The sequence below is a fragment of the Salmo salar genome, chromosome 01 (assembly GCF_965601325.2).
Source record: "Salmo salar chromosome 01, fSalSal1, whole genome shotgun sequence".
In the NCBI taxonomy this organism is placed as follows: Eukaryota; Metazoa; Chordata; class Actinopteri; order Salmoniformes; family Salmonidae; genus Salmo; species Salmo salar.
In genome coordinates, this window is record NC_138291.1 from 35,048,443 (window position 1) to 35,065,108 (window position 16,666).

The 16,666-nt window shown below is 40.4% G+C and overlaps 1 protein-coding gene across 1 annotated transcript; it reads right to left on the reverse strand.

The window, feature by feature from the left end:
• Positions 1–15,510: 15,510 nt before the first annotated feature.
• LOC106600869 (G-protein coupled receptor 65-like) lies at positions 15,511–16,485 on the reverse strand. Its single transcript, XM_014192604.2, has one exon. The coding sequence runs from the start codon at positions 16,483–16,485 to the stop codon at positions 15,511–15,513; it is 975 nt and encodes a 324-aa protein (XP_014048079.1).
• Between the last annotated feature and the right edge of the window lie 181 nt (positions 16,486–16,666).

Consider the following 16,666-nt stretch of genomic DNA (forward strand, 5'->3'; position numbering starts at 1 on the left):
GTCAATCAAAGAATACTACTCTGAAATATGAGGACTACAGGATGTATCCATTTAAAAACAACTGAATGTATTACAAGAATGCATTAAGATGCAGTTGAAGTACATACCATGAATCGTCAATGTAAAAAGGTACAAAAAATGTCTGGAACAGGGATCATCAACTAACGTTAGATTCAGCCGCGGGCCGAGTTTTTCTTGAGCGATGGTCGAGGTGCCTGGACATAATTACAAACTATTTGTAGACTGCAAATTGCCTGCAAGAAGCCCAAACAGATATCTTTGTCTAAAACATAATAATATCAAACCTTGCTTACAAAATTAAAATAACGTGGAGCTGATTTCCTGGTGTTTTTACAGTCTTCCAACAATGAAAATGATTGAATTGGTTATAAAAAAAAAGAAAAAAAAAAACTTGCGGCCCAGTTGGGGAACCTTGGTCTAGAACATAGAATACACCACAACCATGGCGATAGAACGTATAGCTAGGATATTTGTAATTACAAATGACTCAAATTGAACAGAGCAAAACATTAAACAAATAAATAATCCTACCTCCCCCCTCCTTGCTTATTCTGCCCACTCTTGCTAATTTGCTCCCATTGGAAACGACAGGCTGTGGTCAATCTTGGTTAAGTTATAAAAATCTTTGGTAATAGTAAGTGTACTTTTTGTAGTAAGCTGTTTGTAGCCCATGTGCCTCAACCTAATAATGTTGTCCCTTTCCCCCTTACATCTTAACATTAGAGAAATGTAATCATAAAATATTGTAAGAGCTTTCATTGTCTGCTTATATGCCCCCTTTATTTATCCTAAGGTTCTGACTTGGTGTACAGGGAGAAAATTGTAAGAATGGCCCATTTTCTGAATTCTGGCGCTGTACATTTCAAAAAGTGCTGAACAAATAGTTATACTGACTATGTCTTAGCTCGCTCATTAATGTCTTAATCGAAATTACGGATTGCCTCTTGTTCCACTCATTGTTCCCTTATCCATAGTTTGTAAATCTCAATTGTCAGTAGAAACCACATTTGTTTAAGCAAGTCAGCCATATCAGCTATGTTTTTAAAAAGGCAGTAAATGAGGCTGAATTAGGACTAGGTGATATGGACAAAATATTATATCACGGTATATAAAAAAAACAAATTAGACGGTATGACGGTATTTTTAGTTTTTTAATAATAAAAGTTCTACATTTGCTTTATGAGTAGTGAGTGATCCTAGGGTGCCAGCACATACATTCTAAGTGATTTCAATTAGTCTTTCTCCATTCTGATTGATTTATACTGTTCAATTCAATGTCAACCATAACAAATTTCAGCAGTATTATAATTTCTGCATTTCCTGCACTTAATTGCAGTGGTGGAAAAAGTACCCAATTGTCATACTTGAGTAAAAGTAAAGATACGTTAATAGAAAATTACTCAAATAAAAGTGAAAGTCACCCAGTAAAATACCACTTGAGTAAAGGTATTTTGTTTTAAATATACTTAAGTATCAAAAGTAAATGTAATTGATCAAATATACTTAAGTATCAAAAGTAAAAGTATAAATAATTTATATTTTTGTATTTATTTACAGATATCCAGGGGCACACTCCAACACTCAGACATGATTTACAAACAAAGCATTTGTGTACAGTGAGATCCCCAGATCAGAGGCAGTAGATGACAAGGGATGTTCTCTTGATAAGTGTGTGAATTGGACCATTTTCCTGTCCTGCTAAGCATTCAAAATGTAACAAGTACTTTTAGGTGTCAGGGACAATGTATCGAGTAAAAAGTACAGTATTTTCTTTAGGAATGTAGTGAAGTAAAAGTTGTCAAAAATAAAAATAGTAAAGCACAGACACCAAAAAAAATTGACTTAAGTAAAAATACTTTCGGGTACTACTTAAGTACTTTACACCACTGCTCAATTGAGATCATTTCCATACAGTATGGGCAAATAATCTAGGACTTATTTTTAACTAAATGCCGGGGTGGCAGGTAGCCGAGTGGTTAGAGCGTTGGACTAGTAACCCGAAAGGTTACAAGATTGAATCCCTGAGATGACAAGGTAAAAATCTGTCATTCTGCCCCTGAACAAGGCAGTTAACCCACTTTTCCTAGGATGTCATTTAAAATAAGAATTTGTTCTGAACTGACTTGCCTAGTTAAATAAAGGTAAATAAAAATGTTGCAATTGCAATTTGACTTGCGAATTAGAACAAAAATGTTGGAATCATGGAAATAGAATGACTATTCTAATTATATAGTTAGAATATAATAGTGGGCACTTCGTATACAGTGTTGTTTGAGATGGCAATTAATTAAAATGCCAGGGAGGAGTTATTGTGACAGGGTAGGAACTAAAGCGCTGACAAGTGTTTCCTAGGGGTCCCTATAAGCTTTGGCTACATCGAATCCTTAAGCTGACTAGGTGAAAAACCTGTAGATGTGCCCTTGAGCAGTGTACTCAACCCTAATTGCTCCTGTAACTTGCTCTGGATAAGAGCGTCTGATGAATGACTAAAATGTAAATGAAGCAAATAGGAGTTGGCCTACTGTATGTTGTTATCTGGCTATGCTCCATGCCATAGGCTTGTTCCTTTAGCTGACATAATATGCTTATAAGTCCCGTGCCATTATTTTACAGTGCCTTCGGAAAGTATTCAGACCCCTTCACTTTTTGTTACGTTACAGCCTTATTCTAAAATTGATACAAAAATTCAAATTCTCAGCAATCTACACACAATACCCCCTAATGACAACGCGAAGACAGGTTTTTAGATTTTTTTTGCAAATGTATTAAATATAAAAACAGAAATAACTTATTTACATAAGTACTTAGACCCTTTGCTATGAGACTAGAAATTGATCTCAGGTGCATTTCCATTGATCATCCTTGAGATGTTTCTACAACTTGATTGGAGTCCACCTGTGATATATTCAATTGATTGGACATGATTTGAAAAGTCACACCGATCTACATAAGGTCTCACAGTTGACAGTGCATGTCAGAGAAAACCAAGCCATGAGGTCGAAGGAATTGTCCATAGAGCTCCGAGACGGAATTGTGTCGAGGCACAGATCTGGGAAAGGGTACCAAAAAAATGTCTGCAGCATTGAAGGTCCCCAAGAACACAGTGTCTTCCACCTTTCCTAAATGGAAAGACGTTTGGAACCACCAACACTGGCCGCCGGGCCAAACTGAGCAATCGGGGTAAAAGGGCCTTGGTCAGGGAGGTGACCAAGAACCCGATGGTCACTCTGACCAAGAACCCGAAGGACAACCATCTCTGCAGCACTCCACCAATCAGGCCTTTATGGTAGAGTGACCAGACAGAAGCCACTCTTCATTAAAAAGGCACATGACAGCCCGCTTGGAGTTTGCCAAAAGGCACCTAAAGGACTCTCAGACCATGAGAAACAAGATTCTCTGGTCTGATGAAACCAAGATTGAACTCTTTGGCCTGAATGCCAAGTGTCACATCTGGAGGAAATCTGGCACGGTGGTGGCAGCATCATGCTGTGGGGATGTTTTTCTGCGGCAGGGACTGGGAGACTGGTCAGGATCGAGGCAAAGATGAACAGAGCAAAGTACAGAGAGATCCTTGATGAAAACCTGCTCCAGAGTACTCAGCACCTCAGACTGGGGCAAAGGTTCACCTTCCAACAGGACACCGACCCTAAGCACAAAGCCAAGACAACGCAGGAGTGGTTTCAGGACACGTCCCTGAATGTCCTTGAGTGGCCCAGCCAGAGCCCAGACTTGAACCTGATCGAACATCTCTGGAGAGACCTGAAATTAGCTGTGCAACAACGCGCCCCATCCAACCTGACAGAGTTTGAGAGGATCTGCAGAGAGCACCCAAGAAGACTTAAGGCTGTAATCGCTGCCAAAGGTGCTTCAAGTACTGAGTAAAGGGCCTGAATACTTATGTAAATGTTATATTTGCTAACATTTCTAAAAGCCTGTTTTGATTTGTCATTATGGAGTATTGTGTGCAGATTGATGACACAAAAAAAACTATTTAAGCAATTTTAGAATAAGGTTGTAACGTAAGAAAATGTGGAAAAAGTCAAGGGGTCTGAATACTTTCCGAATGGACTGTATATTTATGATTTTATAGTAAGAAGAATATAATTGAACTTAGTTGAATAAAATAGAAAGGATATTTTTCCCATTCCTGAGTTAGTGTGCATATGAAGTGGCTATGTTGAGCATAAAAGTGATCATTTCAAACAGGTCCTATAAAACTAGATTTAGAGTTATTTGGCAACTTTAGTTGTGAATGATACAAACCTTACAAATGTCTTAAATCTAAAAAATATATGGGCTGCATGGTGCAACTATAGGTTTGATGATTTGAGAAAGTAAAAAATAAAAAAAATAGCTTACACTTGGTTCCTTGCCTCAGGCTGCACAGCTGTTCTCTCATCAAGTGATCACATTTTCACCTATCAGACTATTCTCAATTTAATTTTGCCTTTCTAATATGTAAAATTTGTTTTGATTTAGAATGGCCCATTATCAAATGGGCAGGAAAAGGGCCAGGGGAAAAAAATACATCACCCCTATGCACGAGAATAGCGAGTCAAGGCCACACGCTTTCCCGCCGGTCCACTTCTCAGTGATGCTGGGTAGGCTACTTTGGTTTTATCGAGGAGTATGAGCAGCTGAGAAATAAACACAAGAACACTTATCACTCCACGCGTGAATCACTGTTTGAGGAGCATGCTCTCGCTGCGCAACAGGTAATATTCCGCCCAAGCTCTGTATGCCATGGGCTCTCCAATCCTGTTGCTGCAGCTACCCAGTGCTTCATTTGGGAAACCAAGTGAAATCTGTTCAGGAATATCGACAGTAACAGGTTTTTGCAACAAAACATATTTCACTAAACTGTTGACAGCCCCTCTGCGCGCTCGAGAAAGGAATAAAGGAGAGAGGAGATGGAAATGCATGGTGGTGAGATATTCTGTATAGCTAAAAGGTAATGTGTCACCCAATTAATTATGAAAATATAAAACAATTCCCTATTACAAGGCTATTCAAAATCAAATACAAATTCATTGTAGGTTAACTGTAGGCCACTCTGCACAATCAATGAACCAACAGCATCGCCTAGGGCTATAGTTTCTCTCCCAGAAATGTTACAGCATAGTTTAAGGTAACCAGTCCATCCAGCATGCATGATAATACAGTCCATACTCAAAGGCGATTACTCAAATATGTTTAATTTTGGAGTATAGGCTAGACCAATTATGTACCAAAGACATCTTAAATCAGTTTTGTTTAATGTTTTGCCATGTGTAATATGCGGTAGACTATGTATAACATCACAATCTGTATTCTTATTTTGGGGTGGGGGCTTCGGCTCATAAGCCTATGCATAAGTGCTAATATGCATATGGGAGTTTTGAATTAATCGTCACCTTAGATAGCACTGTTACACAACAAGATGTGTAACAGTGCTGACTACACCGCTCACGTCGCGTGCATTGCAAAATAAATTTAGAAATCTATGTTATTCAATTATTGCACCCACACTGCTCGCGAGCGTCTGCGTTGCCAAGGGCTAGAATAGAAATCAGTTCCATTTCTGACGCAGATCGTGCTGCAAGTCCTGCCTCTCCCATCTCCTCACTGGTTTATAGAAGCAGGTACCCACATGTCATCTCCTCATTGGTTATACCCACGTGGGTGACTGAAAGACGAACGAGGTCAGTGCACCTAATTTATGAAAAAGTTGTCAATCGCAATATAAAGTCAAGAGAAGAAAAAGCCTGGAAGGAAGAGAGATGACTAGAAACGATTCGGTTGACCATTTTATGTGTGGATTAATTGTCGGAGTAGAGGACCTTGTGCATTTCAGGTAAAATAACAACTCAATGTTTATATCCCAGGACAAATTAGCTAGCAACAGCAAGCTAGCTAAATGGGACAAATTAGCTAGCAAGTGCAAGCTAACTAGCTAAATTGCCATACATGTTTAATGCTTTTCGACCTGTCCCCAAATTAATATAATTGGTTCAGAGTTTGTTTTGATATTTTAACCTGCGTGTCGTGATCGCGTTTGGTGTGGGGGGACAAAATAAATGTATGCACAATGGCGCACGGGAGCAGCCGGTTTGGGTTCTGTGTAAGGCTTTGAAACAACATCCACAAAGACCATGTTTTATACTCAGCTTCAACCAGCTGTTGAACTCCTTTCTTTAAATTGATCATCAATTAAAGTGGAACTGAAACGATTTATGAAGTAAGGGTCCTTTTAATAACCCAATACATCACCAAGCATGTCCCAATCCCTAAACATTGCCAAAAACTTGCATATGTAAATAAAAAATTTGTAAACCTTCTCACTGACCAACAGGGCGTGGCCATCTTAAAACCGCCAAGTCGGTGACGTCATCTGCATGTTTTTTTTTGTAATCTGCATGGTTTTAATTTTATTTTTTATTAACAACAAACCAATACAGGAAGTACATGTGGGAACACAAGTATATATGAATAATATACAATGGACAATTGGGCTAGGGGGTACAATATCACATTAAACAAGGACCTTAAGGGACATACATACATTAATAATTCTAACAGCTTTTTTGTTAGTAGAGTATTTAATTGTCTTACAAAAAAAAGAACTGTATTTTAAGGTAAGAAAGTGTTTTTTTTGTTTATCAATTTACATTTGTGAATATGAAATTTTGCCAAAAGAATAAAGAAATTAATTACATAAAATGTTTCAGCTTATTTCTATCGTAGGTAAAGAATCCAAGCAGTCCATCTCTCCACAATAGTGTAAGATCTTCATAAATGTGTTCAATTATAAATCTACTGATGTCTTGCCACAGTTTTCTTACATGAATGCAATGCAAAAAAGATGCAACACTGTTTCTGGGTGGTCATTACAAAAGGAGCAATTTGAGTTGATGTTTTCCTTAAACTTATTCATATAGTGGTTGGCAGGATAATATTTATGAATAATTTTAAGGGAAACTTCCTTAATTTTGTTAACAAGTATGTATGTGTGTGGCAACATCCAAACATTTTTTTACCAGAGATATTATCAATAAATCCATTCCAATAAGGCATGACATAAGGTATAGATACAACATCCTGCTGAAACAAGGTTCGTATTGCTCTGTTGTTGAATGGACCAAAAGAGAAACAAATCTTCCCTACTGATGAACCAACAGGATCAACGGAAGGTAGGCTCTGAGGGTCAGGTCTTGACACATTCCTGAATAATAAAGCAACACGTGAGGGAATGGCATCTAAAACAATTGCAAAATCTTTTAGGTGTTACAGGGACCTTGTCAAGTGATAAGAATTCCTTATAACTGAGTAAAAGACCCTTGTCATCTGCATGGTTACTTCTCACTGACAGCTAGCAGTGACAGTGTGTGTTCACGTCTCGCTGACAGCTTCTTTAGATGGCAGCTAGCTCAAAATGGCAGCTAGCTCAAAATGGCTTTGACAGAACCAGCTCAAAAGAGGCGCAACGGGGGTCTTACTGTATAGCCCCAGGCTGTAGTAATGAATTTCACAGAACAGGAGTCCACTACCTCTCAAGCGACAATCAGTGTTGCGACAATGGCTTGCACCAAAGCGCACCTGTTGCCCATGGATTCAGGGTAATAACTAAACAACCCTGAGTGTACACGCGGTTACTAAATGAATGATAGACATGTTCTCTATGCATATACACATAATGACGTGATAGGGTGCTAGCCATGCTACAGATACATATTGCTAGCTTACTTGGCTAATTATCAAATGAACACATTGCTGACAAACGGCATCTTAACTCCGAGGGAAATATGGTGTGCTGGCTAACAAATGTACAGGAGAAACACATAAACAGTGACATGGAAAGCAACTTACTGTTCATCAACGCACAGGAAAGGAACCACTGTTTTGTACTAAGAGCCAGGAGCGCCAATAACTTATGCCGAGGTTCAAAACAACTGGGAACTATGAAATCTCAGACTTCCACCTTCAGTGCGTTTTGACGACTGAAAACGAGCCAAAAAAAACTAGCTCTGACTGGGAAAAATCATTTTGAACTGTCATCGGACTCGGAATTCCAAGTCGGAAACTCTGGCACTTTCCTAGACTTTCCGACCTTAAGATCACTGACCATGATTTTAACTCGCTTTCCCCCCCTGAGTTTCCATTAGTTCTTTACAATAGTTGTGAACTTGAAAAGGTGCTCGCGTGCGCACTCTACAGGGAGAGACGTCATACCTAAAATGAGAACAGCTCGAGAGGCAGCCTTGGTGGAATAAATTAAATTGCTTAAAGACATTTAGCCAGTGCCCCTGTGACAACAATTTTGGACCCCCTTGTGGCCCCCCTAAATGTGGAGTATGAAATAATTTTAAAATAACACATTTTTGCTATCCTTTTTTTTTTACATCCGTCATTAGACAGTGGCAACTCGGAACACTAATGATTATGAACATGGTCTTTTGCCTGCTAATGCCTGCAATGCAGTGAAGAAAACGATATGACAACAATAACGTCTAATGTAACTGGCCCCTTTAACAGTACAACTGGCCCTAGCTTGGCCCCCCCAGTTGAAATGGTCAAGAACCGCCACTGCACCCAGGTCATGTAGGGCTGCTTATTTGCAACATATTAACACTGTGACCGTGGGCATCACAGTGCAGTTGCCACAAGTGTACCACTCGCAATTGTTCAGCCTGTAGTGTAATCTGTCTACAACTACATTATCTTCGCAAAAGGACCTGAAAGTACTACTAAGGGACAATGACGAAAAGGTTCAAATGAATATGCCAGGGGATGAAAATGGACAGTTTAGATGTATCGATCTTCTTTGTTTGTATTCTTCTTCTGCTTCTGTGGGGTTTATGGTGGTCTACAACCCAAAAAGGTGTATTGCCGCCACGAACTGGACAGGTTGAAACCTAAACAAGGTACAAAGAAAATCCATACGTAATTGGGAAACGAACTTAATCCACCCAAATAAACAGAGTACATTGACAAAACAAAACTCCCACTTCTTCCTTCTTTCTTTCAAATCTCCATATCTTCCTTCTCAGGCTGTAGGGCCCGAGAGGGTGGTACTGCTTTTGAATATATTCCATGTAGCTCCTTCACCAAGAAATCTTTCAGCGCCAGGAATCGCTCTGCCGCATCCACAATGATTTCTATCTTCCTGGACCTGCTCTCCACCTTGGCAGTGGCATTTATCACCATAGGCCATCTTCTAAACCTTTAAAATGTCTGGCTCCTGCTGGTGAAAGTCAACCCCTGCAGCTTGCAGTTAAGGCCTATCCACCACCATGGACTCTTCTGGTGCACCATTCAAACCCTCAACCCTTTTAACAGCTGCTGCATATGAAAAGCTCTGGACAGCCCTGACTTTGGCCACCTCATTCTCTTTCACTCTTGCGGGGCATTCGAAAGACGTGGCTTCATGGTTCCCACCACAATTGCAACATATCTTTGTAGTTTATATACCCCAACTGCACTTGAGTAGGGGCGACTCCAAAAAACAAAAAGATCAGATAGACTCTTCACTTTTTCACCATTCACCACACGATTCATCCGAAGTGCTTCAATCACTCCAGGAATATTTTTCATCTCTTCAAAATCGACTTCCCACGAGATGCCAGATATAACCCCCTTGAGGGATGCCCTATTCTGAAGAGACACAAACAACACTTCAAACTTATCAAATTGGTTAAGACACAACGCACGTTCCCTCTAATCCGCAGAAGCACAAAAAAATCTAAACTCGCCCGCCTCTCGTGATCCTCACATCCCTCACTTTACCAAGCACTCTCTCCACCAGTTTGGATAACTTAAATGGTTTCTTCAAGATTGGTACTCTGCTCAGCTGCTCTTCATTAACAAACCGTACTCCTACTAGATACAAAGGGTCATTCTCATCACTTATCATAATTGTTGCGAACGCCATTATACCAAAGAAGAGATGTGGGAGAGCTGGTGAAACGAAAGATGGCAGAAGCGGATGATGAAGTGGATTCTAAATACAATGGCAGTAGAATCAAGGAGAATTTGAGTATTGTCCAAAATAATGGAAAACGAAGCAATACTCCAATTCTCCTTGATTCTACCGCCATTGTATTCAGAATCTACTTCATCATCCGCTTCTGCCATCTTTCGTTTCACCAGCTCTCCCACATCTCTTCTTTGGTATAATGGCATTTGCAACAATCATATGTGCATTCCACCACCTACTATACAGATGGATAAAGATCCAAAAAGGAAAAATTACAGGGTAAAAAAATAAAAAATCCATACAAACTATCAATAATGAAATATTGATTCAACTAAATCAGCCTGCTTTTTTGTTTTAATCAGCTCCCTACACAGACTATATAAATGCTACAAAATCCACCTTCTTCACAATAAGTGTGTCCAGATCCCTTGATTGACATGTAACATTTGCAACTGGTTGTGGTGCATCCACCACCGTATCTTCTTCAGAACTGTAGGAGATAGGATATTTGCTGTACAGCCCTGATACTTGAGACCTCAACCTCTTTCACCCTAACAGGCCGCTCAGCGAATTTGGAAATATGATCCCACAACAGTTGTAACATGTTACATCATAGACTCTTCAATAACATATTCCTTCAGTCTGCAAACACTTGACACATGGCCAAACGTTTTACACTTGTTGCATTGCATCAGGTTTTGCACGAACACTCTTACAGCGTATCTTGTATATCCCAACTTTCTATAGGGTGGTAAATACTCATGAAACATCAATAATACTGTAACATCTGCTTCCAACTCACACCCTCAAACACGCAGCTCACTTTCCAGCCCACTTTCCAGCTCACACTCTCAAACACCTTGATCTCCTGAACGCAGCTCACTCTCCATATCCCAATCACCTGAATTCTAATCTCCTGTTCACACACCTGTATGTCATTATCACACACTATTTAGTTCAGTTCTTGCACCCCATCACTGTGAGGTATTGTTTGTTTTGTGACACATGGCTTTCAGAGTGCTGGGTTTCCCATGTATGATAGTTTTTGCCTGCCTCACTAACTCTGCCTATTCCCTGCCTGTACTTTAGCCTATCGGATTTCCTGTTATCTACCTATTGCCTGATCTCCTGGACTAAGTTACTAGCCTTTTTTCTGTCTGTACTGTTGCCCTTTTGGACTCCCTGTGTATGACCTTCTGCCTACCCCTGGACCCAGCTACCTGCCTCCTCCTGTGGTCCTTTGCAATAAACACCTGCTGCGCCCTGCGCTTGAAACCAGCTCTCTGTCTCCCCTCGTGTTCATTACAAATACAGATAAACATGGTTCCTTTTTCTCACTCTCCATACGGGTCATGCAACGTTTATTAACTACTCCTGGAATCAAAGCTGTCCACTTCATGCGTCAATTTTGCGAGCCACAATGCACTCTCCTTTTGTTCTTTAGATACACACCATACCACTCCTGGTTACTTTGACTGCATCCATTTTTCCCAACACCTACTTCACCATCCTCGTGACTTCAAATAAACATCAAAATAAAAATCATTTTCCAAAAAACATACTTTACAAGCAACGATTCATCAGACTCATTTTCCACAACAATTTTAGCCATTTTGTTCCATTCTTGGACTTCCCTGTTGTCCACTCATCTTTCTCGCTAACTGTACTCGACGTGCTTTCAACTTCAAACGACACTTCTGCTTCCGCCATCTTCCCACAACCTACTCCCCTTCTATTTTTTTTATTTACCACTGTGTTGATGTGCGAGGCTGAGACACAACATCCCTATCCACAATACTAACCTAATTGACAGAGTGAAAAGAAGGACGCCTGTACAGAATAAAAATAATCCCATACATGCATCCTATTTACCACAATGTACTAAAGAAATACTCCAAAAAAATGTGGCAAAGCAATAAACTTTTTGTTCTGAATACAAAGCGTTATTTTCAAATCCAACACAACACATTGCTCCATATTGTCACACCATATTTTCAAGCATAGTGGTGGCTGCATCATGCATCATGGCTGCATCACGTTATGCGTATGCTTGTATTCGGTAAGGACAAGGGAGTTTTTAGGATACAAATAAATGGAATAGAGCTAAGCAAAGGAAACATCCTAGAGGAAAACCTGGTTCAGTCTGCTTTCCAACAGACACTGGGAGACAAATTCACCTTTCAGCAGGACAATAACCTAAAACAGTAGGCCAATTATACACTGGAGTTGCTTACCAAGACGACATTAAATGTTCCTGAGTGGCCTAGTTACAGTTTCGACTTAAATCAGCTTGAAAATCTATGGCAAGAGTTGAAAACGGCTGTCTAGCAATGATCAACAACCAACATGACAGACCTTGAAGAATTTTGAATAGAATAATGCGCAAATATTGTACAATCCAGGTGTGCAAAACTCTTAAGAGACATACCCAGAAAGACTCATAGCTGTAATCGCTGTATTGACTCAGAGGTGTGAATACTTATGTAAATGAAATATTTCTGTATTTCATTTTCAATACATTAGACAATCTCTAAAATCATGTTGTCACTTTGTCATTATGGGCTATTGTGTGTAGATGGATAAGAAATGGTTTAATCTGTCAGTAATGTGTGTAACTGTCAGTAGGACCTTTTATTGGTTATATTGTTCTTATTTTAAATGTGTGTAGTTCAGTCCTTGAGCTGCTCTTGTCTTTTGATATTCTGTATTATGGCATGTTTTATGTTTTGTGTGGACCCCTGGAAGAGTAGCTGCTGCTTCAGCAACAGCTAATGGGGATCTGAATAAAATACAAAATACTTGAATATTTATCATATTATTTCTTGTAAGAACATGACTCCAGGGTTCTGATATTGGCTTGCTAATGTGGCCATCTGAGACTGGAAGTTGATAATGGAAGCATGGGATGTTATTATTCCCCATATAAAATGCCCATCAGCTTCAACTGTTGTGATCAAACATGGATCGTGGAGAAACTGAGTCATCCACCTCTGATAGAAGTGATGCAAAATTGAAATCCAAGTCATTAAAAGTGGCACCATGGTGAATGAGTAAATACATATTTTTACGGTTCTTCTTTTAGCATTGACATTTATGCCAGTCAATAAATCAAATCCTGACGATGCAAATCTGAGATAATCTGAATAGAACTATGACACAAGGCATCAATGGCCAGACTCATTCACTTTTAAATTGTGGTGAATTGGGCTATTCGAGTTTGTCAGCAGTAGTGGCAGTTCGCTGCCTTATAAAGAAGTGATGATTCATTGTTTATAGAATGCTAGTTCACAAATTCAGTCTTTTTAACTATTAACTAACAGCTTCTTTAGACTCCTCTCAGCTCTGTTGAAATCCTGAGCAGTTTTAGTAAAATCACCTACGAAGATTACAGTCTTTTCATCCATCATCCTATAGAGCCTGTCTTTTATCGTAGTGTCCTAAATTGATCGAACGAGACAAGATATAAACCACCTTATCACAACAATCATGGAGTGTGTGTGTGTGTGTGTGTCTATATGAGAGGGAGAGAGAGAGAGAGGCAGCTCCTGAAGGTGTGGAACCTGATCTTATCAACAGGGTCCTGTGGCTTCAGTGGTCTGTACCAGGAGCAGGAAGGTCTACAGGTTTCTCTTAAACCCAAATCAAACGGAAGACCTGCGTCAACAGCGGCATTATTGCGCACGGAAATTTGAGCGTGTCAAATCACACTAGGCGCGCAACTACTGCACACGTTGATTTATTGTTGACATCATTGTTTATAAATATTTAGACAGCCCTGCTGGGAATTTGTGGTAAAATCACTTCTTCATGGGTAAGTGAGAGTTCAACTCTGTGTAATAAAAATATGGCTTGATGATTATCTTTCTACAAGTATCTGTAAAAACAGCATATATTTGTTAGCTAGCTATCTGACAATGGGTTCTGATAATACTAGCAAATCAGTGCCTGCCCTTGTGAGTAGTACAAACGTGATTAACATAGTACACTTAAGTATTTCAGATTTAACCGTTTGTATATGAAATCGGATTCCTCTTCTTTTTTTTTAAACAGAGCAAATCTTGGCCGACAAAATAGAAGGTGTTATATCGGGCTAGGCAGCCCTAACCAACATCTCCAATCTCGTCTCATTAATTGGACTTCAAGTTAGCTGACTCCTGACTCCAATTAGTTTTTGGAAAAGTCATTAGCCTAGGGGTTCACATACTTTTTCCAACCTACACTGTGAATGTTTAATGATGTACTCAATATAGACAAGAAAAATACAATAATGTGTAGGTTATTAGTTTAAGCACACTGTGTTTGTCTATTGTTGTGACTAAGATGAAGATCAGATCAAATATTATGACTAATTTATGCAGAAATCCAGGTAATTCCAAAGGGTTCACATTCTTTTCTTGCCAATGTACACAATCCATGTCTCAGTTGTTTCAAGGGATAAAAATCCTTCTTTAACTTGTCTCCTCCCCTTCATCCACACTGATTGAAGTGGATTTAAGTGACATTAATAAGGGATCATAGCTTTCACCTGCATTCACCTGGACAGTTTATGTCATGGAAAGAGCAGGTGTCCTTAATGATTTGTACAGTCAGTGTATACCAAGATGATAGTGGGCTTATAGTGAACCACAATGCCACTATAATAATAATTTGGTGGGTGCTTGTATTTGTCCTGTTTCAAGTGTGTATTATACTCATGTCTGAAATGGAAATGTGTTTTTTGCAAAGCCCAACTCCCCCTGAGACACCCTCGGAGAGTGGGGTCACGGCCACTGCAATGTATGAGGATATCCTCGGGGCAAATAAAATGCCAATTTAAAACCTGCGGGACAGTATCCATCCAGATTAAATTACATGATTTTGGTTGAAAGCAGCTGTCAGGCAGCTACCTTGTTTTAGAGTCTTTGCCTCCAGTGTGTAGTGGCTGCACATATAGACAAGAAGAGGGTGCCAAATATATAAAAAATAGAGATCCCACTGCTTTCCCAATGCTGCTACTTGATGGCCCCCGATACCACAGTTTACATGCTGCTCTACTGTCAGTGTTAAACAGTGTTATATTTTACATGATAAAGCAAAAACACTGGGACAGCATGAAGGTTGACAGTTATGACAAGGATTTGGTCAAATAAGAATGCTGACCGAGTAAAGTGGTCAAGTTCTATTTTTGGTGCTATTAGTATACTTGGTCTCCTCTGAAACACTAGTCTGTAAATGTATTAACAGCAAGACAAAACCTGAAGTGAAAGTGGAATGAAGTTCATCCTTCTGTAGTGTCACAAGGAGGGATGAACGCAGTCACATTAGCTTTGAACGGTTCCTTTCAGAAAAACACGTCTTAGTAATGATAGCCTGGCACAATGATCCAAACCACAGCACAGTATGTATCCACGTTGGAATAATCTAACACTCCTTCACATAATACATTTTGGAACGGAGTCTTGACAAAGCATGAGTCAATATTTGTCACTCACAAAACAGTATGAGTCTCTCTCTCTTAACTCCTCCAATGTTCAGGTTTGTGGTTGAGTATCACTACACTACACCACCTCCTGACCGTTCCCCTCTCTCCTCCCCTGGAAGAAGTGTACCACCTGGGTGATGTTGGCCTTGCCCAGTCTGGTGATGAAACAGTAGAGGAAGGGGTCAGCCAGGCTGTTTAGGGCTGACATGGCCATGCTGATCTTATAAGGCAGGAAAAGCCAGGAGGGGCTCCGACAGTGCTCCAGAAGATCCCGCAGGAGCATAATAATGTGGATGGGTCCGTAGCAGAGCCCCAGGGTGAGCAGCACCACCCCCAGGAGTCTTGACACCTGTCTCCTCTCCTGCTCCTCCGTGGCCCGGTTGGAGCGGACCGCCACACAGATGCCCCAGCAGCAGAACGACACCAGCAGGACAGGAAACAGGAAACCCAGGACAAAGCGAGTCACGTTGACCTGCACCAGCCTGTCCCTCAGAGGGTACACGTCGAAGCACACAGCCCTTCTGCCCTCCAAGTCGTGCGAGTCTATCCAGGTGATTGTGGCCGCGTTGAAGGAGATCACCAGCACCCAGATAGCCACGCTGATCACCACGGCCGTGTTCAGCCTCCTCAGGACTGGGTATTTCAGCGGGTGAACCACAGCCAGGTAACGGTCCAGGGCGATACAGCAAAGCAGCCCATTGCTGGTGTAGAAGTTTGTAAAGAGGAGGATGACAGAGAGAACACACACAGCCTCCCCGCGAAGCCAGACACCGCGCCAATGCAAGTCCACCCACAGAGACAGACCTATGGTGAATAGGAGGTCAGACAGGGCCAGGTTAAACAGATAAACACCCAGCTCGTTCCTCTGTCTGATGTGCTGCCAGGACACATAGAGGGAGAAGGAGTTGGATGGAATCCCGATGATAATGATGATCAGGTACAGAAAGAAAAAGGGTTTCCTCTCCTCAGGGTAGTCAGCTGGGTAACACAGTTTGTCTGAGTCATTTGTGGTGGTGAGGCTGAAATTCTCCATTCCAGCAGTGAAATTCATGGCCCCTCACCTTTTGGAAAACAAGGCAATACAACACAACATGACTCTATTTCTAAAGTGTAGCAACAATCATTTCAAGACTGTGCATTATTTACCCAAGAAAGTAAACATCCCCCTAAAAGCTTGCATATGGAACATAGCAAGGATATCTCTAAAGCTAATAAGAATCAGTCCGATTTCT

What these genes read in the sequence shown, in the direction of transcription:
- LOC106600869 (XM_014192604.2), bottom strand. Translation starts at nt 16,485, where the DNA reads ATGAATTTCACTGCTGGAATGGAGAATTTCAGCCTCACCACCACAAAT.